Source organism: Sander vitreus, chromosome 3, assembly GCF_031162955.1.
Source record: "Sander vitreus isolate 19-12246 chromosome 3, sanVit1, whole genome shotgun sequence".
Lineage (NCBI taxonomy): Eukaryota > Metazoa > Chordata > Actinopteri > Perciformes > Percidae > Sander > Sander vitreus.
Genome location: NC_135857.1, coordinates 15271535 through 15298787, shown reverse-complemented (window position 1 = coordinate 15298787; position 27253 = coordinate 15271535). Strand labels below are relative to the sequence as shown.

The following is a 27253-nucleotide window of genomic DNA, read 5'->3' as shown; positions in this document are numbered from 1 at the left end:
AACTGTTCCGCCTGAAGCAGTGCAAAGGCTTTTGGAAAAAATATACAGTATATGTTCTGAAAGGTTTCTGTCCTAGTTAAAGTGTTTTAATAATGTTCTGTTAATGTTTTGGGTGTGCATTTATGTTATCTGGGTTTTAGTTTTGTATGGTTGATTTAGGCCTCATGTTTATCTACATTTAATGTTGCACCATGACCCAGACCCGGGTGGGGACTGATGGGCTCTGGGCAGTGAGAAAGCGTTCAACATTTTGGAGACAGATTAGAAATTAGTATATTCCCATGAGTGAAACTTTCCACTCAACATAGTACATTTGAAAATGTCAGTGTTTTATGCTGATTGGTTTCCTTTCTGTTTTTTTAAACAAATGTATTGAATACATTATTCTTCAAATCATACTGTCATAAAGGAAAATAATCAATATTTATATAAAGAAATTATGTCTTTAGTAGTGATAAGTGGCCTAATGTTTGATATGTGTAATGTTTCTCTGCATGTTTAACTTAACATGCTTATTTTAGACAACATGACTCAAGAAAAAAATAATTTATGTTAACTAATGATTTTTAGTAATGGATATTGATTTGTCTACTGCATCAACTTACCACTCTGTGTTAATACAACTTGACTTGTTAAGTTTCACCTTGTGTAAAAAAAAAAACTTAAATGGTTTAAAACTTTATTGCGTAACTTTTTGAGATTAATAAACGTCTGCTATATTCAAGCCATTACCAAATGAGTTGATACAAATCTAATTAGTACTTTCAGCTCCACAAAACTCTCTCTGTATTTCTCAGTATGGCTATGTTCAGAAGATTGTCGTCTGGTGACTTTCCCGTGCCCAAAAAATTGACCACTACATGAAAAATTAACAAAATAGCAACAACCCTTTACGTTAAGTGTGAATATTTGTGTTGATTTTGAAGTTTTATTTATTAATAACACAAAAATAATTAAAATGATTTATTGCCATTTGAAAATGTTGCCTGCTCTTGTGATAAACCCAGTGAATACTAAAGAAGACCATGGTCTTTCTGTGAACTGATTATATCTGTAGAAATCTGTTGAGTATTGAACAATCGCGTGAGTGTGAGGGAATTAAAATAAATTGGTTAGGAAGTCAGAGTTGTGACGTTTTGTTAATAAATAATTATTTCATAATTATTTGCCCTTCACTTGAGCCTGTGCCCTCCAAAATGTCTGTGCACGTCCCTGCCCCACAGGCTACCTTTTTATGTTGTGTTACAATGGATTTAGTATTTATAAAAGAAAGAAAGTTCTGCACTGGGGGAAATGCATACCTTTAATATCACAATATGTTTTGGTGAATGCAGACTTCAGGCTTTTGAGTAGATTTATGTACAAGGCCACACGCCCGCAGCTACAGGATGCATTTACATTTCTGCCAGTTCCCTAAATGAACTTCTTATAGTCTTGATTATTCCCTTTAAGTTAATTCCAGGGTTTTATTAGCTATAGTTTTATTAGATGGAAATGTGGTAAATGCGTTCAACATCATTTTATACATATTTGGAATCTCCCCTATAATTTAAAATAAAGATGCACCCATTACTCAGTGCACAGGGTTTAAAAGATTACTTTAAAAGACAAATTGCTTCTGCATAGCAATTACTACAGGAATACAGATTATTCCAAAAGGTCACAGTTTTTGTTTTCTTCATAAAACTGTTACTACAAACTGTTACATTCATATGAATACAACTACATACAAATGTGGTTTTCTCTCTGTGTGTCTGCGTGTTTTGTAGGGCCCGTTCTTGGCCTTCGTCACTCACAGCTAATGGATGTCTTTACCCAGTACGCCTACAATGACAGTTTCAATGATAATGGAACATGGAGCTTCAACGAAACAGATCAAGAGCACAAGCACCCTTACAATTACTATGCCATGCTGCTTACTCTGCTCATCTTTGTCATCGTCTTCGGCAACGTGCTGGTGTGCATAGCTGTGTCCAGAGAGAAGGCCCTGCAGACCACCACCAACTACCTGATCGTCAGCCTGGCTGTTGCTGACCTTCTGGTGGCCACACTGGTTATGCCATGGGTCGTCTACTTAGAGGTAGGACAGCAGAGATACACACACACACACACACACACACACACACACACACACACCCACAAAACATTTTCACACATGTATACTCTTTGTACATACTGGAAGACAAATAAATAACCTGATATGCCCTGCAGCTCTCCCTATCTGTAGACCTACAGTATACCTATTTTTTATCTTGTGTCATTGAAAACAAAAGAAAGTGATTTGCAGACTTGCAGTATATTATTCAATTCCTTCAAGAACTAAACTCAGCAAAAAAAGAAACGCCCCTTTTTCAGGACACTGTATTTTAAGGATACTTTTGTAAAACTCTAAATAACTTTAGAGATCTTCATTGTAAAGGGTTTAAACTATGTTTTCCATGCTTGTTCAGTGAACCATGAACAATTAATGAACATGCACCTGTTGAACGGTCGAAAAGACAATAACAGCTTGCAGGCGGTAGGCAATTAAGGTCACAGTTAAAAGAAAATTAGGAAAGTAAAGAGCCCTTTCTACTGACTCTGAAAAACACCAAAAGATAAACGCCCAGGGTCCCTGCTTATCTGAGTGAACGTGCCTTAGGCATGGTGCAAGGAGGCATGAGGACAGCAGATGTGGCCAGGGCAATACATTGCAATGTCTCTACTGTGAGACGCCTAAGACAGCACTACAGGGAGACAGGAAGCACAGCTGATCGTCCTCGCAGTGGCAGACCACGTGTAACAACACCTGCATAGGATTGGTACATCTGAATATCACACCTGCGGGACAGGTACAGGATGGCAACAACAACCGCAAGAACTGGCCAGTCTGGTGCAGTACATGAGGAGGAGATGCACTACAGTACTTAATGCAGCTGGTGGCCACACCAGATACTGAGGGCTACTTTTGATTTTGACCCCCCCTTTGTTCAGGGACACATTATTCCATTTCTGTTAGTCACATGTCTGTGAAAATTGTTCAGTTTATGTCTGTTTTCTGTCAGTTGTTAAATCTTTTAATGTTCATATAATTAAATCAAATATTTGCATATGTTAAGTTTGCTTAAAATATAAAAGCAGTTGAAAGTGACAGGACGTTTCTTTTTTTGCTGAGTATATATTATCTACAATACAACAAATGTGTAAACCATCAACAACATATCAGAGGGTAGGCTCTGAAAGCTTCACTTTTTCAAAGGAAATTATCAACTTTAAAGAGAAAATTCAGTTTGTCATCAAGAGGTTAAAAAATAACAAAGCATCTTAAGCATACAGCAGGGCTTTATATGAAACCTGGTGCCAGCAAAATACTGGTGAAAAGGGTTTGAGCCAAGCAAGGCGGCCGCAGCTAACAGCAGGTCAAAGGCTCAAGGTGAAACAAGATACATTCGCATCAGCATTGTAAATATCAGTCCTGTAGTAGTTAAAGGGCTGTAATGTAGCAACACTATGTGACAACATCAAAATGTCAGGCTGGTCTATTCAGTCAGAGGTCGGATGTTTATGAATAATTCTTCCTAATTCTTGGATATCAAATTTTGCATTCGCTGCTGTGTGGGATAATGCAGACCTGTATTTTTATAGCAGCCATGGCACATTGATGCCTGCTAACCAGTGCAACCTAAAACAGAACAACATAAAATGATCTCCAATCTACTAAATCAATAGCAAACAGGATGTGGGCTATCTTTCAGAAAAGTCTCTCTCTATCTTCTGGTTGTTGCTCATTTCTTTTGATCTATCTTCCCGGCCCCGGCGTTATTTCTGACCATCAGGCTTTAGGTCACGCTGTCTGATGTAGAGAAAGGCAATCTAAGACTACTGGGACTCTAATCCTCCTGTACCTCTCAGTGAGTCATGAAGATTATCCCTCTGATTAGATTGTAGTGTATAAATCTATAGGATGTCATTGTCTTTGCCTGTCTGTATGTTTGTTTGTACATACAGCACAGTGGTGACTGGCAATGGGTCACTGTAACAGTAATCTTACAGGGATATGAATATTTTTTAAGTGGTGAGTGTTGTATATTACTATTCTGTTTCTGTTACCAATAAACAAGCACACTTTTAATATAATGGCAGAAAAGGTATCCAGTGGTGTAAAGTGTTTGATTTGCATAGGTGGACAACACATTTGGAGTGTGGTAAGTACTGCAACTGCTCTGAAACTTTCATTGAATATAAGTAACAGCATGTTTTTGGACATAAATTAGACAGTTGGGCTTCCTTTGTATTGCTGGAGACATGCAAACAAAGCATTTGGTTACAAGATTTACTGATACAAGTTACTGATTGAGTCATTAGCTGCGCTCTAGTTTCTGCTGGCTTCCCCTGCTGTTTTGTGTTTATCTTTGGAGAAACTCCCTATTGTCACTTTCTGCAAAATGCGCAAGCAGCAAACATTGTGGATTAAAGGGGTACTCCAGTGATTTTAGTATTGCAATTCCATAAAGGTAGGGGACTCACAAGAGTCAGATTTCAAAAAGGAATCAAAATCAAAGTTACAGAGTCTGAGATATTTTGTAATGTAGTCCCTCGTATGAGTCAAGCGTCACAATCCTACATTTCCCATAACGCAAATCAATAACATTTCATTTGATCCTCCCTCCCTAGTAAATGTTCACTTTATTCAAACTCTATGCCCCCAGTTTGTAACACAGGCTTTCTGTTGTACATTTTTAGTCTCCTCCAGACCCAAACTGAGATGACATCACTATGACATCGTCAGGGTTTAGAGAGCTTTAGAGAGCTTCCACCAGAGTCACAGATGACATTGTACATCTGTTTTCACAGGCTGAGTAGAACTCCTAATAACGAGTAAACTGTCAGCGTGGTGTAATCTGTGGAGTGCCCCTTTAAGAGCAGCATGTACAATTTTAGAATTCATTCTTTGACATAATTTGTCATTAAACTTTTTTTTAGGGCTGTCAAACGATTACATTTTCTTAATCGCGATTAATCGTTGAAGTTCTATAGTTAATCGCAATTAATCGCATGTTTTATCACATGATTAAAATTCTATTATTTTGCATTTCAGAACTGTTTTTAAGTACATATTAACAATGGAAAGCAATTCTTACCAGTGTATATTGATTGGGAATCAAATGAATGCAAAGAAAGTGACTATACGAACTTGATTTTAAGATTTGTATTTGTTTATTATATATTTAATCTAGTCACACATTTGAATCTAGAGTCAATATTAGGGTTGGGTATTGTTTGGTTTGGATAACGGTGCCTGAACCGATACTTTTTAAGAAAGTTAAAAAAAAGAAGGGTACTAAACAGTTGGCGACATTAAAGAATGGCTTGTTTATTGCTAAGGCCATATCGTCAAAATTAAATGATTTAATAATAATGTAATCACTATAACAATAACTTATTTCACTAGTAAATAGCTGTTGAATGACAAAAACAACCACCAGATGGGAAAAGGGCATTTAACAACAACTTTGATAGCACCACGAGGCTGTAAATTACCAGTTTTGTTGAATGCACCGTCTGTGTTTTTCTGACAACAGCAGCTGCAGATTGTTATATCCTGGTCCTCTACAGTGAAATACAGACAAACTTTACACTGTTAGCGTTAGCTGTCAGCATTTTAACCGTGTTTAATCCAGCTGCTAGCTAGCGGTAGGCTAACGTTAGCTGCTGTCGAGTATAGTGTTAACTTGCGTCAATTGCAGCAATGTTTCTGTTTCCTGTGACGTCTGTTTCAGAGCATCAGAGAAAAGTGCAGGCATATCAGTGGCACCAGAATGCAGCAGCAGGATGTGTTACGAGGAAGGCAAAATCGTAGCCTGTTAGGCACGACGCAAAGCCGAGTGAAGTAAAAATAAATTAATAAATGGCGCCGCGGCATGCGATTAATACGATTAAAACTAATTAACACTTTATGCTAGGCCCTTAATCGCATCGCGATTAACGTGTTAATGCTGACAGCCCTACTTTTTTTCTAACCTGTTCTGTTGCAAAATCCTTAAGATTATTTAAACTGGATACTTGTGAGGTCTATTGCACGTAGGATCAATCAGGGTGGATCTACAGTATGGGGTTGTTGGTATTTGTATTGACTTATTTATTTGATGGGTAAATTTAGACACATTTAAATTACAAATTGTGTCACCAAGTTATGTATGTGAGCTGAAGGATTTCAAATCTAGATCAGAGACTGCCATGATTATTATTTCATGGGGGGGGGGGGGGTGGGGGCTGCAGTGTTTATTGATTGTGTGAAGATAACATGGAAAATTGTTCAGTTCAGTTTCTTACATAGACAAGACTCCATATGTCTGCCTTCATTGTTTGTTTTACAGCCCTTATACCAATTCCCTGCATCCGCTGTCCATTGTTTTGTTATACACTGCAATTTATGATTTCTGTCAGAGGAGGAGAACCATGTTCATGGCCACTTCTAATTACTATGAGTTTAGAATAAGATAGATAAGAATCGGGGGTCATTATTTGTTATATTTAGTACACACACACACACACACACACACACACACACACACACACACATAGGCCTATATATTTATAATAGCCTATACAGTATGGCTGTAGCCTATAAAGGTTTTTTTGTGTAAAACACTACAAATATAAAAATAACTATACAAATATAAAGGCTATAGGCCTATATTATATACACACAAACACAAACGCACTCTATATTATTAATGCGTGGATCTGCTTTTTATCCGAATCTGCCTGTAAGCTTAACATCTTCCACCTTCCACCCACATTAATTAATTATTTCTCCGATTTAGAAACCCGCATGGACGTTTAACTGGCCCTCGGCAGTCCCTGCAGGCTCCGTTGCTTTTTAAATGATGTAGCCTAGGCTGTTGTATTGATTTAGCCTGATGAGTGTTTTCGATAACGATTTAGTTTACTTTAATGATTAGAGTACATGCGCACAGAAATGTCACTGCAGCTGATATCGTCGGATATTTAAGCAGCAAAACTAACTGTAGCCTAGTTATAAACTGGACAGAGGAAACAGAACTAGACTTTTAGATTAAAAATAATCCTAATGAAGTTGGCTACTGCTGTTTCTCAAGTGTCTCTCAGACGCACAGGTACAAATGAAGCTGTCTGTCCGACAGCAGCTCTGCTATGTTCACATTTTAGAGAACGTTAATAATATTTTCCTCGTTGTGTAGGCCTATTATTTCACCCAAACGAAATTAATCTGAATGTTAATTTGTATGATTTGACCGGCCCGATCCACGTTAGATTAACCACGGAGCCGCGTATATCGTCTCTCTCTCTCTCTCTCTCTCTCTCTCTCTCTCTCTCTCTCTCTCTCTCTCTCTCTCCGTTTCTCTCTCGCTCTCTCCCATCTGTTCGCTCTGTCATGCCTCTTTGTTTACATACATCGACCCTCACTCCTCGATGTGCATTTTAGGAATTGGGACGTCCTTCAACTCTTGAACATGCGCGCTGAGAATGGTCACAAGCCGGAGGATCGAGGAGGTAGTTGGGAATTGGGGAAACCACGCACTATTAACAAAATACTGGCATATATTAGGTGTGTTTTGTCTGCCTCTTGCTAATGTGAAGGATACACCGAGACACGTAGCAATTGGACTGGTATAAATCCTTGCAAATAAATGAACATATAAAACATTTTCTTAGAAGCCAGTTTATAATCTCATCCTCTAGATTTGAATTGTGAAAGGGAAAGTCACCTTAAATATGTTGTTGGACGATCACAACAGCTCTATTTTGGAGGTTTTTATTTATTCATTTTACGTTCTTCAGGAAATGCTCCTTCAATCAGGGACACAACCTAAAATCATGTGCATCTTCAGAGAATAACAACAAACACTCGTCAGTATTTGTTCAGTGTTTGGTAACAATATTTTGGTTTTGTTTATCTCTTCATTACACATAACTACCTCTAATCCCACCACATACACACTCCTTTTTCTTCTTTATCTATGTGCATACTTTTTATTTTCTTAAGTCTAGTGTTGCTGACCATGACCGTGAAGTTTCTTGTGTTCATAATGTATCAGCATGATCTTTAGTGAGAGCTTAGTCACAGAGTGCGGGCAGGGCATTCAACTTGCCCTTTATTATTAAATGCTGAATTAGCATTATTACCACAGTTTTCACTTAGTAGCCTAAATTGTGACTGATTTAGTGAGCATATGGAGAGAACTTTATGCATGGCTTGAGGTTCAGAGCTTGTTTAAAATCAAGGTGAATTAAAATACACTGTTTATTTTTTTATATAGTTGAATTTCACCTTTTGGACCGGTTTCAGAACTAACTTTTCAAGACGAGCAAATTATGTAATTGAGAAACATAAGGAATGCCATTAATAATCATTGTATTCAAAATATTATTTGTAAATGTATTATGCTCATAACATAATTTTAAGTATTAAGGTAGTCTTATTGAGATAAAGAGAGACCTTAGAAGAAACATACTCAAACAACGACAAAACCTGCATACAAGAACAACACATATAAAAAGCCAGACAACCAATAATCAGGCTGGAAAAGAGAATTAATTAAATTAATTTCAAGAGTTAAAAAGATTAGTGTGTATCTGAGGTTTGTAGATTTTGTCAGTAAAGATGTCCATCCAATATTGTGACACATAGATTAATGCTAAGTAGTATTTTTTCATTAGACATGTAATATATGTTCAAATAATGTATGCTATGTGCTTTTTAACAGCTGTTTGAGTTGTCTTTGTAATTCTTCTCTAGTAGTTTTTATGCATGCACCTCAGCATTTATGTTATGAATGAACATATATCAATAAAGTTTGTTGTTTATTATTATTATTATTATGAATGCTATTAAGACAGCCAAGTTTTAGATGAAAAAGTCAGTTTCATTTCACCTTAATTTTAAGTGACGTCTCAATTGCACTTTCTAACAACTTTCTGTTCCCCAGCCTCCATTACTGCATTTTCAATTTCCCAACACCTTACCTTTGCATTTTAAATCAGAATGCTGATACATTCTGAAGTATGATTTGCTATGCACATATGCACAGTGTGAAGTTATAAATTAAGTTTGAGAAGTGTGTTTGGGGGGTGAAATAGCAAGAACAAAATTGAGAATGCCTATATCCCACAGTCAACGTTTCATAATAATTATACTCTTTTAGCATATATTTGTTTTTATTTTATTGCCTGAGACAAGCAGTTTAATATCCACTGAATATGTCTCCCCACATTGATACAAATCGGGTTGAAATAGATCTGTGTTTCAGCCAATGGTTTTCAGCTCTTATGAGGCTCTTAAATTTGGGCAAGAGGAGAAGAGAGGAGAGGTTGCGACAGGGAGAAGGGTGCTCATTAGGCTGTCAGATCATTCTGCAATCACTGCTACTGTTGTAGACACCAGCAACAACATACAGCCATTTACTGTTTTGAAGACATGACCTAGGACAAAGGTTAGTCTGTCACGGAGAGGTAGGAGTTGTCCCCAACAACACATTCATCTCGCTCACCCTTTTCAGAGCCGTTGAAGGAAGCAGGTAGGTATGTAATGTCAGGTGAGGTGGGCGGCATCGGATGGCTCAGACCTGTTAGGGCATCACTGATGATGTTAGTTTCATCTTGGGGTTTGACCATGTAACAGAGAGCAACCAAGGTATGAATACAAATAGTTTTCGATCATGTCTTGGATTGGAAGCCACATGGGGCTGCATACCAGGATACATGTTCAAGGATAATTATCTCACTAACATTGGTGGTGCCTATAGTCTTGCTATATAGTGTTTAATTCCTACTGTGGTCAGTGAAAAGATGTTATGAAGTCACGGAACCATCAAATTAGATAATATGTCAATTTACACTATGTCAGGTGTAACATTACTTTGAAAACATGAATATAACAGACCATTTGGATTACTAATATAGGCCTATATATCACTTCATTAATTTACCCTCATTTATCATTTTCTCCTACTCAGTTCTGCTCTCTATTCTCTCTCTCTCTTTCTGTTACCGGTGTGGAAATAATAGGAAATGTAATAAATGTAGGAGGCTTGATTGTCAAGGTCGCTTTTTGTTGCAGAAGTAAACACACATAATTTCTGACTAGGTGCAGAGGCTTTGTTCTGTTGACTGTTGCTGTGTAAACTGACATTTGTTGATGTTTTTCTCTTCTAGGTAGTGGGAGAGTGGCGCTTTAGCAAAATCCACTGTGACATCTTTGTCACTCTGGATGTGATGATGTGTACAGCCAGCATCCTCAATCTCTGTGCTATTAGCATTGATCGGTGAGTTTGCAACTGCACAGATTGTTTAGGCCTGCCTGTTATGCTTTCTGCATGGATTTTCAATGGAAGTGCATGACCATCAAAGCACACATTACATTTTTAGCCCACCTAAATGCCTTTTAGAAACATGGATTTTACACTATACACAACACCTTTATTCCACGTACTGTAAATTGGTACATACCCGTCCTTATTACTTGCCTCCAGATGTTACAGTTATAAATGTGAATTTGTCAAATTGCAGCAATTTCTAGAAAGTGTGCATAACCTGTGGTTGTGGACTCCTGCATACAGTCAGCACCAACTTTAATAAAGAAGTAGTGTTGGGTATAACATAAACAATACTGTACAATAAAGCAATATCTTTAGCTACAGACTTCACACAATCAATCACAAACAATCAATCACAAAAGTGGGAAAATCACAGGAACACCTAAAATGATAACACACTCAGTAATTAATGTAAATGCATACATAAAACAACAATACATACCACAGAGGAAAACATTCACAAAATGAAACACATAAGTAGCCAAATAATAAATTACATCGGGCTAACAAAGGAAAAAGGCTCCACAAACAACATACGCAGTAGTAATAGCATATAATCAATAAAATATGATGATATGATAAATAACACAATAAATTACTGAAAGGGTGGTAAACATTCTATAAAAGGACATCTAATTTCCATATGACTTTTAGCTCATCCGCTTGTGATGAAAAAATAATTTGGAAACAGAAAAAGTACCACATCTGTAGAAAAAGCATCACTGGGTTGAAAGTTCAAATAATGGACAGAAATATATTTAAAGAGTAAATTAACAGCCTTTAAACATTTTGTTTTGCTGATTTCCAATGGTTTAACTTGCCCCAATGCTAGAGAACTGTCCTCCAGGGTGTGGTCAGTACACTCCGACAGTGCAACAGAGAAGACGTCTTACACTGCAACCATTGGTGTTGCTGGGTGTGGTCAGACATGCAGCAGACTTTAAACTTTTAACCAGAGAATGCAGTAAAACACTACTTTTCGGCCTGCTGTTAAGTTTAAGAATGACTCTTTAGTAATCATTGAAAGTCAATATTTATAAAGGCCCTAAGTGCACAGCAACTACCCCTAATTAAGACAGTAGTTAGATATATGAAAATATTTGTAAATATTAATCCTGCATTAATTGATTTTTTAATGCACATTTCGGGTCAGCAGAAAAAAAGCTGAAAACACAGTAATAACAAATTATCATCTTTTCATTGATATGTTGATACATTAGCATCATTTTGCACCTGTACCACCTGACAAATCCAAAAATGTGTAGTTTTGCTCTCTCCCAACTCCAACATAACTGGCTCGCAAGCTGCTAAATGCTCCACTATGTTCACCAGCTAGTTGCTAACTTGCTGAGCAGGTGTACAGGGTGTTTTTTAGAGCTTTTTCCCTGAAAATAGACTGCAGACTAGACTACTGCATCTGAAAATGACTCTATGAGAGCGGTGAGACTGAAACCAAAACAATAATGTTGCTGTAAAAACAAAACAATTACTTTTTATCTACACATATTTGATGTGTTGTAAATATAAAACTATTGATTATAACAGTTATAGATAAATACACAGAAAAATAAAATGCTTTTTAAAATACCAGTTTATGACAGCACCCGTTTTGTCACAAGACCTCCTTCACCTGAAATAATTAATGACTTGAAAATAAATCCACTTATTTAGTTGGTTAACTGGCATGATGACTTATTGTTTTATTCATTGAGAATATGTAAAGCTCAAGCTTTCAATAAAGAACTGTAATCATGTAATGTTGACAACTAGAATATGTATTAAAAGTGGGAGAGCTTGGTTTGCTCTACGTGACGTCTGAAGAATTCCAAGGACATAACATTTCCCAGGTTTTCATTTTTATGGAGTTCTGTTAACTTTAATTTTACATGATTTTCTGCTTGGCTGCATTATTCATCTTAAACCCAACATAAATACTCACCATGGTCACACACAGAGACAATATCAACTCTTACTAAAGTGAATGAATTAGAATGCAAAAGTCTCTCACATGTGGAGAAAAGCTTATTAAAAGCTACTCTGAATAATCTCATGGTAGATCAGATCATTGTTTGCATGTGTTTGAAATGAATTTTACAAGCAGAGAGGAATAGCATCTACATTAACATTTATATTATTTATCTGACTTGTGCCTGCTTGCTGTGTAGGCTACTTGTGAATGCTAATTGCTAGAAGGATGAGTGTGACAGTAGCACGAGTTGCTTTCCCTGGCTGTATAATGCTGATTTTGTAGTTAGTTCAGCTAAGAGTCGCAGACAAATGTGTTTCCTTTTATCAATATAGCTGCTGCAGGCAGCACCATAATGCATACATCAAAGGATTGGTTCTTTCAATACTAATTTTGTTCTTATTAACCAAAGTGAACGTGTCGGAAACTTACTTTTGGCATTTTGTGAACACAGAGCAGAAAAGAGGATTGTTAGTTAATCTATTGTTAAAAATAAATAAAGACACTAACAGCAGTTGGAGTTGGCCATTCCAGTCAGCAACTCACATCCTCTTGATAAGCCGACGACTAATAGGCATAAGACAAAACTGCTTTTGTGTAGGAGGTGATATGAATATAAACATGCCAAATGTTTTTTTTAACAGACTCAGATTGCCAAAAAGCTCACTTTCCTATTATAATGCTTCAGTGCGCGATCAGGGAGTCATAATGTGCACTAAAATATTTTACAAGACAATTATGTTAGAGCAGTTAGACTTTAGTGACTTGTGGCAAGGCAAAAATATGTTCTGTAGTTTTTGTTAATGCAGTTAGAATGTGTTTACAAACACTATTCCAAATACCATGAGAAACTGTTTAACATGTTAACATAAACTCTCAGCTGTCAATAATAATCCCTTCTATGTAAAATATGAAAAAGATCATCTAAAAACAGCTCAAATAAAATAACAGGTATAAAATACAAGAATAAAAGTTACAGCGCAGTGTAAGAATTTAACAATTTTTTTGAAAGCAGCATGAACACATTATGTAATACCAACCCAATATGTAATAACAATGCAATATGCTTTAACGCATTATGTAATAAAACATCAAAATGTAATACATTTTCACTTCATTATGGAATAACACCCGCATTATGTAATACAAAATTTTGATTCAGGAGCAGCTAGACGAAAACATTTAACTGCCAGTCATGTTCTGAAAATACGCATTTCTTATGGCCTTGCCCCAGCACTAAGCATTATTACTTTTGGGCCAATTGGAGAGGCTTATTTTACCCAAGACCTTAGTACAGTGTGTTGCACAATCCATGACAACATACATGACGTAATAAAATTACCTTAGATATCCTGACTTGCCTCGTATGTATCCATAAAGAAAACCAAAGTCTCCTAAAAGCTTTACCCATCATCATTCATGTCCAAAGTCTTTCAAACCAAATTGCACAGAAATCAATGCACGAGACACTGTAAAAAGCTATGCATTCCCTGGTCATTACAGCATGCTCACTAATAAGGTCAACCAATGTAACAAGGTTAAATGATAAATCATTTTCTGGGAGAAAAACACCTCTTCTTGTAAACTGCAGCCCATAGCACATAGCTGTTTCCAAAGCACCAGTCAAACATCAAATTATCTGATCAAAGATGACAGGCAACATCTCTTGGTTTTACCACTTGTATGTTCTCTGTACTCTTGAGCTAAAATCCATTGATGAAGAAAGAACTATTAACAGAAAGGAGATACATTAAGCCTTAGATCATCACTATTTTATGCAAATATTTTTTTCATGCTTTCCCTGTTGTCTTGTAGAAATACATTCAAATTAAAGTACCTATTTTTTCTTCACCCCTAACAGTTACACAGCAGTTGCAATGCCAATGCTGTACAACACTCGCTACAGCTCCAGGAGAAGGGTCACAGTAATGATCTCGGTGGTGTGGGTACTGTCTTTCGCCATATCATGTCCCCTATTGTTTGGCCTAAATAACACAGGTGAGAAAGAGTGTGATACATATAATAAACATTTCTTCATGGTGCGAGACTAAATTGGTGGAGCAATAGTGGTGCGGTACTGAATTATTAATGAGTACATCCACTGCACAGTACAGCACACATTGTAGACACATACATTGTGAAGATAGCTGATGTATCTTTTAAATACTTGCCCATATTTGCAATTGTACTAAATCAGAATCTCAATGTCAGTGCCCATGTGCAACATTGCACACTGTACCGAATTGTGTTGCAGAAGTGCATATAAGCTACCCCTGCAATTAAAATATTACTGCATTTCATACTGACACAACTTCTTTAAGCGAGCCATAGCCCTTTAGGTTATTCCACAGAACAGAGGTTTTTACAGACAATTACAGTTAAAGAGTGTTTACAGATTAAAGGGCTTCTCAGACATGTTGCTGATCAGCTCCTATAGCTCGATTCCTGTCTCTTTGAAGCTCCACTCATCCCTTTGAGTGCCTTGATGTAACGACATTTCTGCCGGAACTCAGATGTGTGGATTTGTGAGCCCCACAACCGCTTTCAAGTGAGTTGTCATGTTTCACTAGAGCGGAACCCAGAAGCAGATCAGGACAAGGTGAGTTGAATAAAGGCGAGTACTTATTAAGAGACTTAAATGTGGAAGCAGGAAAATCCAGGTGACAGAGCAGGTAGTGGAGGTGAGTAGGTGGGAGGGAATGAGCAGATCCAATGTTGTTTCTGAAGCAACCGATGACCAGGCAGAGGTGGAGTGAATATCCCGGGAGAGTAACTGCAGACAGAGGAAATGAAGGTAAGTTCACAACGAGCAAAAATAACAGGAAAACTAACTATTAGTAAACTGAGCCTGATACGCAGGCACAACATACTGTTCATGGCTAACGATCCGGCAGGGAATGGATGTCAGGTCAGAGCTTAAGAAGTGGAGGTGATGATCAGGACCAGGTGTCCAGGTAGCTGATGAGCTACAGGTGTGGGTAGTTGAGAGATCTCCCGTCTTGCTTCATTGCCAGGCAACCAAACAGGGTGCATTCAGGGAACTCAGAAAAACAGACTCCAGGACAGAATACAGGCAACTCCGGCCGAAAACAGACTCAGACAGCAGGATTCATGACAGTAACCCCCCTCCGACGAACGCCACTGGGCGGACTACCCGGAGCGCCAGGATGGAGGCGGTAGAAGTCACAAAGGAGGTAATCATCAAGGATTTGACGCAGAGGAATCCAACTCCTCAGGACCATAACCCTCCCAGTCCACGAGATGCAAACCCCGACCTCGCCGTCTGGAATCCATGATGCGGCGCACCGTGTAGACAGGACCACCAGGCAACAGAGGACTGAGGAGAACAGGCTTGAGGCAGGAGACATGAAAGGCGGGATGGACTCTGAGCGTCTTGGGCAATTTGAGTCGAACCACAGCAGGATTAATGACCTTCTCCACCACAAACGGACCAATGAACTTAGGTGCCAGTTTTCTTGACTCTGTCCGCAGAGGAAGATCCTGTGTAGCTAACCAGACCTTATCTCCGACAGCATAAGCGGGAGCTGGGATATGACAACGATTAGCCTGGATCTGATAACGGTCAGAAACTCTGAGGCCCCTTCTGGCCCGATGGCAATGGCGAATGTGGGCTTGCACAGAGGGAACCGAGAGATCCTTGTCCTGAGAAGGGAACAAGGGAGGGTGGTAGCCGTAAAGGCACTGGAAGGGAGACATCCCAGTGGCAGATGTGGGGAGAGTATTATGGGCATACTCGACCCATGGCAACTGAGAGGCCCAAGAGGTGGGGCTGGAGGAGACAAGACAGCGAAGCGTGGACTCCATCTTCTGGTTGGCTCTCTCAGCAGGCCCATTAGATTGGGGGTGAAATCCAAACGGGAAACCGACTGTAGCTCCAATGGCCAAACAGAAGGATTTCCAGACAGCTGAGGTAAACTGAGGACCACGGTCGGAAACAATGTCACTGGGCAGACCGTGGACCCTGAAAACTTCCCTAACAAGGATTTCGGACGTCTCAGTGGCAGAGGGAAGTTTGGAGATGGGCACAAAGTGGGCGAACTTGCTGAATTTGTCCACAATAGTCAGAATGACAGCGTTCCCATCAGAAGCGGTCAACCCAGTGACAAAGTCCAAGGCCAGATGTGACCATGGTCGCCGGGGAACAAGTAGGGGATGAAGAAGTCCAGAGCTGGGCTGATTAGTACTCTTATTCTGCGCACAAACTGGACAGGCAGCAACAAACCTCCGGGTATCTTCTCCCATGGCAGGCCACCAAAATCGTCTGCGTAGTAACGCCATAGTCCGAGGCATGCCAGGATGACAAGCCATCTTGTTGGCGTGGGACCACTGGAGAACAGCAGAATGGACAGACTCTGGCACAAACAACCAACCGGGTGGACCGTTACCGGGACCGGGCGGGCCGCCATAACCTCCTCGATCCTCCAAGTAACTGCTCCAACGACAAAGTCCCGGGGAAGAATCGTTCCAGTCTTGGCCCCACTCTCCTCCGTCTTGGAAAACATCTGGGACAAGGTGTCCGCCTTGCTGTTCTTTGAACCAGGTCGGAAAGCCAGAAAAATTAAAACGTCCAAAAAACAAAGCCCACCTGGCCTGACGGGAGTTGACGCGTCTAGCAGATTGCACGTAAGCAAGATTCTTGTGGTCAGTCCAGACAATAAACGGTTGCTCCGCCCCCTCCAACCAGTGGCGCCACTCCTCCAAGGCGAGTTTAACAGCGAGAAGCTCCTGGTTTCCCACATCGTAATTTCTCTCCGCAGGCGAGAGACGACGAGAGTATACGGCACAGGGATGGAGTTTACTGTCAGTGGAGCGTCGCTGGGACAAGATGGCGCCAACCCCCACATCAGATGCGTCCACTTCCATGACAAACTGACGGGAAGTGTCAGGTTGAGAGAGAATAGGGACGTTGGCGAATCGGCTCTTCAATTCCAGGAATGCTCGGTCCGCCTCAGGATTCCAACAGAAGGTTCTGGTGCTAGAAGTCAGGGCAGTTAATGGAGCGGCCACATGGGTGTAATCACGGCTGAATCTACGATAGAAATTCGCAAACCCCAGGAACCTCTGGAGCTGCAATCTTGTACCGGGCTGGGGCCAATCAAGAATCGCCCTAACCTTCTCTTGGTCCATCTCCCTTGGAGAGGATGTAGCCGAGGAAGGATGTGGTGTGGGCGTGAAAGTCACACTTCTCTGCTTTCACAAACAGGCGGTTCTCCAATAATCGCTGCAGGACCTGCTTGACATGCTGGATGTGGCTGGAAAGCTCCTTGGAGAAAATGAGAAGGTCATCCAGGTAAACAAACAAAAAAGCCGATCAAATCTCTCAGAACGTCATTCACCATACTCTGGAACATTGCTGGAGCATTGGTCAGTCCAAACGTCACTTGGTATTCAAAATGTCCCATAGGTGTATTGAACCCCATCAACCACTCGTCCCCCTCTCTGATACAGACCAGATGATACGCATTGCGTAAATCAAGCTTAGTGAACACAGTAGCACCCTGCAAAGAGTCAAAAGCAGAGTTCATCAAGGGCAGGGGATACTTGTTCTTGACAGTGATATCATTCAAACCTCGATAATCAATACAAGGTCGAAGAGAGCCATCCTTTAAACTCACGAAAAAAAATCCAGCTCCCAGGGGTGATGACAAGGGACGAATGAGACCAGCAGCTAGAGACTCTGTTATGTAGGTCTCCATGGCTTCGCGTTCAGGTCAAGAGATACTGTATAAACGTCCCTTGAGATAGGCAGCTCCAGGTATCAGATTTATAGCACAGTCATATGGTCGGTGGGGAAGAAGTGACAGAGCCCTCTGCTTGCTGAACACTTCACCCAATTCGTGATAGGTTTCAGGAACTAGGGACAAGTCTGGGGAAGCAGAATCAATGACCTGACTGGGAACATAATGAGAACAGGCAGTTTTAAGACAGTTAGCATGACATTCAATACTCCAACTAGTTACCTTGCCAGTAACCCAATCGAACGTGGGATTGTGTTCCTTCAGCCAGGGGTAACCAAGAACCAGAGGGGCACGGGGAGATGGCAGAATGAAGAAGGAGACGAGCTCTGAATGATTACCTGACAGTAGCATTTTAACAGGTTCAGTCCTCATAGTGATACGTGCCAGAAATCTGCCGTTAAGAGTGGTAGCTTCAATGGCTTCCGGTAATTGCTCCTTGGAAAGCCCCAGCTGTTCCACCAAGTCGGCATCCATAAAACTGTCATCAGCACCTGAATCGATTAAAGCGTTAATCTCCAAAATCTGATTATTGTTCATGAGGGTTACAGGAAAACGGGGTCCGACAGGGTTATTGGGACCCTGAAACTGGCTCGCTAAAAGTCCTCCCAAACTTAGCGAGCCAGGCAGTTTATCGGGCGCTGGGGACAAGTGGAGGTGTAATGCCCCGGGTTACCACAGTAGAGGCAGCTGTTGGTCTCACGTCTATGTTGGCGCTCCTCCTTGGGTAACCCATGCCGCCCCACATGCATGGGTTCAGGATCAGAAGGCAGAAACTCTCCTTTAATCTCGTGTGGTGAAGAATGATCAGCTCGTTCTGGTCTATTCCCCGACTTGGATGGTAACAGAGTAGATGATGGGTTGGAAGAACCCCCATCACTTCTCCCTCCTTCTTTCCTCCTCTCAGATTCTGTTATCCACCCGAATAGATAACGCTATCAAACTGTCCAGGTCACTAGGCTCAGGATAAGAAATCAGTTCATCTTTAAGTTGCTCCGACAGCCCCTAATAAAAAGCCGCTTGTAGTGATGCCTCATTCCACCCACTCTCCACAGCCAATGTTCTGAATTCAATTACAAACTCTGCTACACTGCGAGCTCCTTGGTGAAGAGAAAACAGACGATTAGCTGCATCCTTACCTCAGACTGGATGGTCAAACAGCTTCCTCATCTCTGTCGTGAACTCCTGGTAAGACGCCATACTGGTGTCCTGTCGTTCCCATAAGGCTGAAGCCCAATCCAGAGCTCTTCCACGCAGCAGTTAAATTACAAAGGCTATCCTGGCCTTGTCTGTGGCGTAAGAGTTGGGCTGCAGGTCAAAAACTAATCCACACTGCATGAGAAATGAACGACATCTTCTTAAATCCCCCTCGTACTTATCTGGTGTCGGAACCTTGGGCTCACAGAAGGAAACAGCTCCAGAAGCGGCAGGCGAGGGGGGTGAAACAGGTGGTGGATTATCAGCCGGTGGATTACTCGTCAGACTGGCAGAAAGGTTCCGAACTGAAGACGCCATCTCCTGTAGCGCCGTGCTGTGTTGTCCCAACATATTCCCTTGTTGGGAAATGGCATGGCAAACGGAGTCCAGGTCCGCTGGGTTCATCTTTGGCCGGATCGTTCTGTCACGTTTCACTAGAGCGGAACCCAGAAGCAGACCAGGACAAGGTGAGTTGAATAAAGGTGAGTATTTATTAAGGGACTTAAATGTGGAAGCAGGTGAATCCAGGTGACGGAGCAGGCAGTGGAGGTGAGTAGGTGGGAGGGAATGAGCAGATCCAATGTTGTTTCTGAAGCAACAGATGACCAGGCAGAAGTGGAGTGAATATCCCGGGAGAGTAACTGCAGACAGAGGAAATGAAGGTAAGTTCACAACGAGCAAAACTAACTATTAGTAAACTGGAGCTGATACGCAGGCACAACATACTGTTCATGGCTAATGGATGTCAGGTCAGAGCTTAAGAAGTGGAGAGGTGATGATCAGGACCAGGTGTGCAGGTAGCTGATGAGATGCAGGTGTGGGTAGTTGAGAGATCTCCCGCCTTGCTTCGTCGCCAGGCAACCAAACAGGGTGCGTTCAGGAAACTCAGAAAAACAGACTCCAGGACAGAATACAGGCAACTCAGGCAGAAAACAGACTCAGACAGCAGGATTCATGACATGAGTAATGGCTGCAGAGACCACTAGCAAGAACCACTGAAACGGAAGCAATTAAGATCTGCTTTTAAGCTTTCGCAACTTATGTTTAAAATATTTTTGTGGTTTTTTTAACTGTGGATGGAAAGCAAGTATGTTAGACGTGTCTGTTGATCATTTCAAACACATTATCACAACCTCAGATTTGTGTCGTAAATGGACTGCCTTGTACAGTGTATTATGCTTTTACCCAAAGTGCTTTACAATGGGCCTCTCATTCACCCACGCACTAACACTCTCACACACACAGTCGACGTTTGTGTGCATGCCATCTGAGGCAGTTGGGGTTCAGGGACAGTTCAACATGTAGACAGGTGTTTAAAATTAAAGAGGTATTTAGTATGTTTCGTCCGTAAAAGGGATGGCTTGGCAGAAACCGATTAAAGAAATAATTATCAAATTTGAAGCAGCACAGGCCAAGATATGCTGATGGCTCAAGCTCCAAAAACACTGTATCCTCGATTTCCAGTAATGTCCACTTCTTTCAAACTGAACAGGGTTATTTCCTGTAAAAGGGCTATTATTTCCTGCCAGAGAAACAGAAGATAAACAGTTCTCACAGGCTGTGTACGAGTCCTCCTCACAAGTTAACAGAATTTCATATGTGAAATCGGACTGCTCCTTTCAAAGACAACCTGCTCTACCTCCTGGCCACAGCTACCCTGAAGTGTGAAGATAACAAGTTGTTACTGTGACATCTACAGTATCCATGACGACTCTGGTGTTATCTAAACCTGTGTGGCAACAATTGTCTAATCTTAAGTTAACGTGTGCGTGTGTGTGTGTGTGTGTGTGTGTGTGTGTGTGTGTGTGTGTGTGTGTGTGTGTGTGTGTGTGTGTGTGTGTGTGATGTAGCTCAGGGTAAATTTGGCTTGCTTTAAAAGTAAATCAGTGAAATCTAAAATTAAAGGCAACCAGTGCAGGGAATCTCAAATTGGGGTGATATGATCTCTACATTTGGCACCTGATAGAAGCCCTGTGGCAGCCTCCTGGATCAGCTATAAGGCAGTTCCGAGTGAGGTTCAGACGCGTAACTATCGGTAAGCAGGGTAAGCGGTGCTTACGGGCCTGGACCAATCAGGGGCCTGCGTGACTGGAAGATATTGATTGACAGCCGGGGCCCCCTATCGCATTTGGCCACTGACCAAGCGGGAGTGAGAACAGGTCAAATTAATTTCCTTTTTTTAGAGACCATTCTCTTCACGTGTGTGACTCGAACATCTCACATTTACCAACAAAACGTACAACGAAAGACCGTGCAGAACATTTCAGACCTTCCTGCCAACCTGTAAACATTTTAACATCAGTGTACGCTGTAACGTTTTTTCACTCTAAAGTCACTGAAAGCTGCTGCTGTTTACATCCTGTCTGATCTCTGCAGCGGGCTGGGCTGCTGAGTTCCCCCCGCGACTGACACACACACACACACACACAAAATCACACACGGTGGATGCAGGAAAAACTGGAGATGAGACGTACAGGATGACCTAAATTGAGGACAGCTACACTCGTTATTGTAAGTGCAATGCTAAGTTAAAGTCCAATAAGTACTTTATTAAACCGTATGAATGTGTCCCAGGTCAGGATAGGAAATTAACTAACAATGTCAAGATCAACAAGCCACTGACACATATGTTCAAATTTGATTCATTCAATAAATTATTATTTTTTGTCTTAAATCCACCAGCCATTTTCATATTATACCAACATTTGCAGCATCCTGAGCCTTTTTGGTAAGGTTCCTAGGAAATCTCAGCCCAGAGTAATTAATAGTAATAATTATTATTCTCCCCAAAACAAGTTTCCTTAAAGAACTATACAAAAAACTTTTTTTGCAACTTTCACTGTCTTCTGCAACTTCATTGCAACAAACATACAAAAGACATCGCGACTTTTATCGCAAAATCAGGCATTTTGGGCCACAACAATCTAAAAAAAAAGGCCACGAAATCCTGGAGGGACTGCCCTTGTGTGTTTTTTCATGTGTTATGGTGCGCATTCAACAGTGTTTTTCTGTTGTTGTGGTGCGCGTAGGCTACTCCTAATTTTGTCAATTGTCTGAATTGCTGTGTCTCTATGATCCTATCCTGTCCTATTGATGGTAGCCTACTCGTGGACATTGCGCCGTCATCACGCGCTGTAGTAGGGGGGCCCGCCTTGATGATCCTGCTTAGGGGCCCGGTGTTGGCTCGTTACGCCACTGGTGAGGTTGGTTGGAATTACTGTAAAAGGATTGCAATGGTCTAAGCAAATAAGAAGGAGGAGGCAAAAGAAAAAATTGTGAATGACCTCAAGGTGAGGGGAGTATAGGAGTTGGTACATTTTTGGATGAATTTTTAAATCAAATTAAAATCAAAAAGCAACCTTTGGTTTTTAGATGCAAGTTTAATCGAAACAAAGTTCCCCATTTTATTGTAGAACGTTTTCCAAGAGGCACAGCAACAAAAACAAAACTACATAAAAAAACGATTTTAGTTGGGAACATAACGGCAGTCTGAGGCCTTTATTCATTCACCCTGTGCTTATCTCCACAGCTACTCGTGATGAGTCTCTCTGTGTGATCGCCAATCCAGCCTTTGTGGTATACTCCTCCATTGTGTCCTTCTATGTTCCCTTCATCATCACTCTGCTGGTTTATGTGCAAATTTATGTGGTCCTGAGGAAGCGTAGAAAACGTGTAAACACCAAACCGAAGCAGCGCGTCTGTCAGGAGCCTGACCCTGATGTGGCCACTTCGCTGAAGGTGAGCTTGCAATATGGCTGCTGTTTACTACTAACGCTTTTCAGCTTCAAAATGAAACTGAGATTGATTTACAACTTTAATTATACCATGTACCATAGTTCTGTGTTTCTGAACATTTTAGAATCATGTCTTTTTCAATAAGTTTGAAAAAAAAACAGTGTGCCCGTTGAGTTCATCTGTTTCTTTATGAAACTGCAATCAATCATTTTCTCAACCCAGTTATACTTGGGATAACTAAATGGTTTTATGGATGGGCTTTGCATTACATAACAACATAACGTAAAGGGGAAAACCAAGACAAGAAGAGAATTGATTTTTCTTTGGAAAAACAGTGGACAACATTTAAGGCAAGAGATTTAAAAGTCAAGGCTCAGTTACACCTAAGGCATTTTAAGTGCCCCCCAACCCCCTACCAACACCTGTATGTAAATTAAATACTCTATAACTGGTTCCATCCAGGAGACCAATTTTAATCCTACTGTAATGTTACATTTACTGACACGCTGCAGATCAGATTTTTGCTAAACAGCCTTTCTGTACCAGAGCTCGATGTAGCCTCATTTAACCTGGTAGGCTGTGGGACCTGTGCTTAGACAGCCCTTTTGTCAGTTATGCTTTGACATTGTACCCTCTCCTTGCCTGACATAGCTGTTTTCATTTCAGGATAAGTGCACTCATCCAGAGGATGTGAGGTTGTGCACCATGATTGTTAAATCTAATGGGAGTTGTCCTGTCAACAAGAAGAAAGTGGTGTGTGCTCTTTTTTTGTTCCACTTTTTTTCTAAAAAGTTTAATTGTTGGAAAAATATTTGTTTTGCCTGCAAAATATTTAGCAAGGTGTCACCTTTAAGTTTTTCTCCATTCCAAATATAGCTTGAAAAGGCACCTTTCTGCTTCTGTGAGCACAGCAAAACTAAATTAAAGACTGACTTTTCTTATGTGTTTATTGCCTGTTATTTTAAATGTCACCTATTGCCTAACTAAAAATTTCTGAATCCATGTTTTTTTTTTGCTCATCCTGACCTTGCTTAGATATTCATCAAAGATGTAGTCAATGAGGGGGAAGATCTGGAGCTGGATGAGCTAAACAACAGTGGCAGCAGCCAGAAACAGAAACAGCAACCACAGTGTGCTCTTGGAGACACTCCAGCCACCAGCCACCAGCTTTTGATGCCTAACAAGGCCAACGCTAGCCCCTGCACCTCCACACCTCCCACACCACCTCAGGAGCGCCAGAAAGCCGAAAAGAACGGTGATCCTACCAAGGAGGCCCCGGGGGATCCAGCACCCATTGTGACCAAAACCTTCCAGACGCAGGCCTTACCTAATGGAAAAACTCAGACCTCTGTGAAAACCATGAGCAAGAGAAAGATCTCCCAGCAGAAGGAGAAAAAGGCCACTCAGATGTTAGCCATCGTCCTTGGTAAATTGGTTTAATTGTTATAGATTGTATATTCATTTCACATTTGGTATACATAATTTACAATCAGTAGCATTAAAGTTTTACGAAATGCTATTTAATGTAATATGCACATCGAAGTGGAACTGACACTGTGTGAAATGAAGCATTTCCACAACCAAATAACTATGTTTTTGTTATCAACTTCACACATGCAAAAACATGCAGTGATTACAACATGAAACCAGCGGGGGTACTGTTCAAACACATCAAGACTAATATTGGTTTCTCTTCTAATTTACCATAAGCTAATCATGTAATGTACAATTTAGAAAGCAGTTTTTTCTTTTGCACAAGCCCCCAGCCCTCTCTGGTTCTTGGCTGACTCTGCATGTGTTGTTATTTCCATTTCAGTGTTTTTTGGTAAGACCTAAAACAGAGCTTGAAGACAAGACGGGGAATGATGCAACGAAAAGAAATCTTTCTGATACTTGCATTTTAGAGTCCAGCTCCATTTTTACCCATACCTGGGTGATGAATAAGAGACGGCTTCTTCTTCACTTTTCTGATGCTCTTTTTCTAATATTCCCATTTTTCTTGTATCTCCTCAGGTGTATTCATCATATGCTGGCTGCCGTTTTTCATTACACATATCTTGAACACCCACTGCACAAAATGCAAGGTTCCTGCTGAGATGTATAATGCTTTCACTTGGCTGGGCTATGTGAATAGTGCTGTAAATCCCATTATATACACCACCTTTAATGTTGAGTTCAGAAAGGCATTCATTAAGATCTTGCACTGCTAAACTGCAGCATAACTTGCCTGATCAGACTGAGGGAAGAGCGATAAATAAAAGCATCTCTTCTAGCGAATACCTCATCCTGTCAAGGAAAAGGCACCTTGCAAACTGCGATCTGCTTTTTAAAGTTATGGAGCTGAGTGACTGAAAAACTAAAGTGTCTTATTGAAAGGCATGTTGGCTCTACAGTACATGTGAATTGTTTGTGGAGTCCTGTTCTCCAAATCACTGAATGTAAAACAAGAAATGTCTGTAACAATGACCTGTTTCATGGAGAAAAGGCAAATGTAACATTGTTCTCTAAAATCATTGTACTTGTCACATAAGGAGCCATCTGTGTATACACATACAAGTTGCAAACTGCTATTTATTGTGTGTGTACTTTGTGTTTTCATGGTGGAAATTTTCTACAAATCTTATAGATATCGAGTCAGTGTTCATTGCAGTGTTAAAACTGATATGTGAGCTCTTAATCTTAAAACCTATTACTGATTAGAATGTGTTAAAGACAAGAGACAATTTACTTGCTGTATGATGTGGCTATGCCAATATCCACATATTTGCAATTTTATAAATTGAAAAATCGCATATTGTTATTATTATTATTATTATTATTATTATTATTATTATTATTATTATTTGCTGTACATAGTTTTCTTAAAACATTAACTGTGATTATACGCCTGCAAGGAAATGTGATGCATGCTACACTGCTCCTCTACTTGACTTCTCATGAAATGTATGTTTAACATAAAATTACAAAAGAGTTCCAATAAATTAAGTTCTGAGACACTGTTAAGTGCCACATGAATATCAGTATTTGCCGTGTGTATACAGATACACTCATAAATGTATTGACATTACTCAGCAGCCTCTCTCTTTTTCCCAGGTATGGTTTTCAGTTTGAGTAATGTTGTTTACTGGAAGTAACTCTGAGCACTGCTGCAGTGGAGTTGTTCAGTGGCAAACTAATGATCGGTACGTGGACTTTGCAGCTTCGAGGTATAATCATGTGGATGTGTGCAATCCCTGAAGCAGCTCCCCGGGGGCCTTTGCTGAGTAAGAATGAGGTGAACTTGGCAAAACTGAAATAATAGATACAGCAATTACATCTGTGTGTTGTTTTGACCGACAAATCCTGCATTTCATTTCAATTGTCAGGCGCTGTAGTCCAAAAGACAAGAAAATAAACTCTGCAAAAACGTGTTTTTTTATGATGGAATATGTGTGGGAATCTGTGTAAAACACATCTTTCTTGTCCAGCTGCTGGGTCCAAAAAGTGTATGGTGATTTCTGCTTTCCAAAGACTCGCAACAATGTGGAATTCATGAAAAAAAAAATATTACTTTATTACATTTCAAAAAAGTACATTTTGAGGCCAAATTGGCTCTTCCATCAGGTACAGAGGTATCAAACTGACTCAGGTGTGTGTCATTAAATAGTCCCAGGCCCTCCCATGAGAAGTGTGATACATGCTGGTGAGTTACACCTTGGAAGCCCATGCTGTCTAAATCACCCTTAATTGAATTGATATTTGTGTTTGTCTTTATTCCTTTGATTGTTCCTTTAGTGATTTACTTTGTGATTTTGTATATATTTGTGTGATTATTTGAATTAATTCCTTGATAATATTTGGTATTGCTGCTTTTGTGATAAATTACCTATATGTACACAATGTTATGTTAGCTTACATAGGATTGTAGCCATACCCATGGGAGGAACTGAGACTATTTCTTCAGTGACACACACCTGAGTCAGTTCGATACATCTGTGACTGATGAAGACCCAATTTAGGCTAAAAAATTTGTACTTTTTCTTAATGTAATAAAGTTCAAATTATTTTAAAGGAAGCATTCAACAGTGTTATTATGTGTTATTATACATTGTTATATGAATACATACAGTGTTATTATAAAAGTTATATGGAAACACAATATTAGAAAAAGATAAAGATAAAAAAAAAATCTAAATTGACAAAAGGAAATAAACATTTCAAAATAAAACCTTATAGTCTATGTTGCATGCCTGCATGTAGACTAGCGGCGTCAGAATACAGTT

At 40.2% G+C, this 27253-nt stretch overlaps 1 protein-coding gene across 1 annotated transcript in view; it reads left to right on the top strand.

The window, feature by feature from the left end:
- The window catches only part of drd2a (dopamine receptor D2a), a 69182-nt gene extending 42856 nt beyond the window's left edge, over positions 1–26326 (top strand). Inside the window, exons 2-8 of the mRNA XM_078243747.1 lie at positions 1770–2080; positions 10177–10286; positions 14165–14301; positions 22786–22994; positions 23658–23744; positions 24027–24417; positions 25005–26326. Coding sequence (XP_078099873.1) covers positions 1802–2080; positions 10177–10286; positions 14165–14301; positions 22786–22994; positions 23658–23744; positions 24027–24417; positions 25005–25201 — 1410 coding nt within the window. The 5' untranslated portion in view covers positions 1770–1801 and the 3' untranslated portion in view covers positions 25202–26326. The remainder of the gene's footprint in view (positions 1–1769; positions 2081–10176; positions 10287–14164; positions 14302–22785; positions 22995–23657; positions 23745–24026; positions 24418–25004) is intronic.
- Positions 26327–27253: the final 927 nt, after the last annotated feature.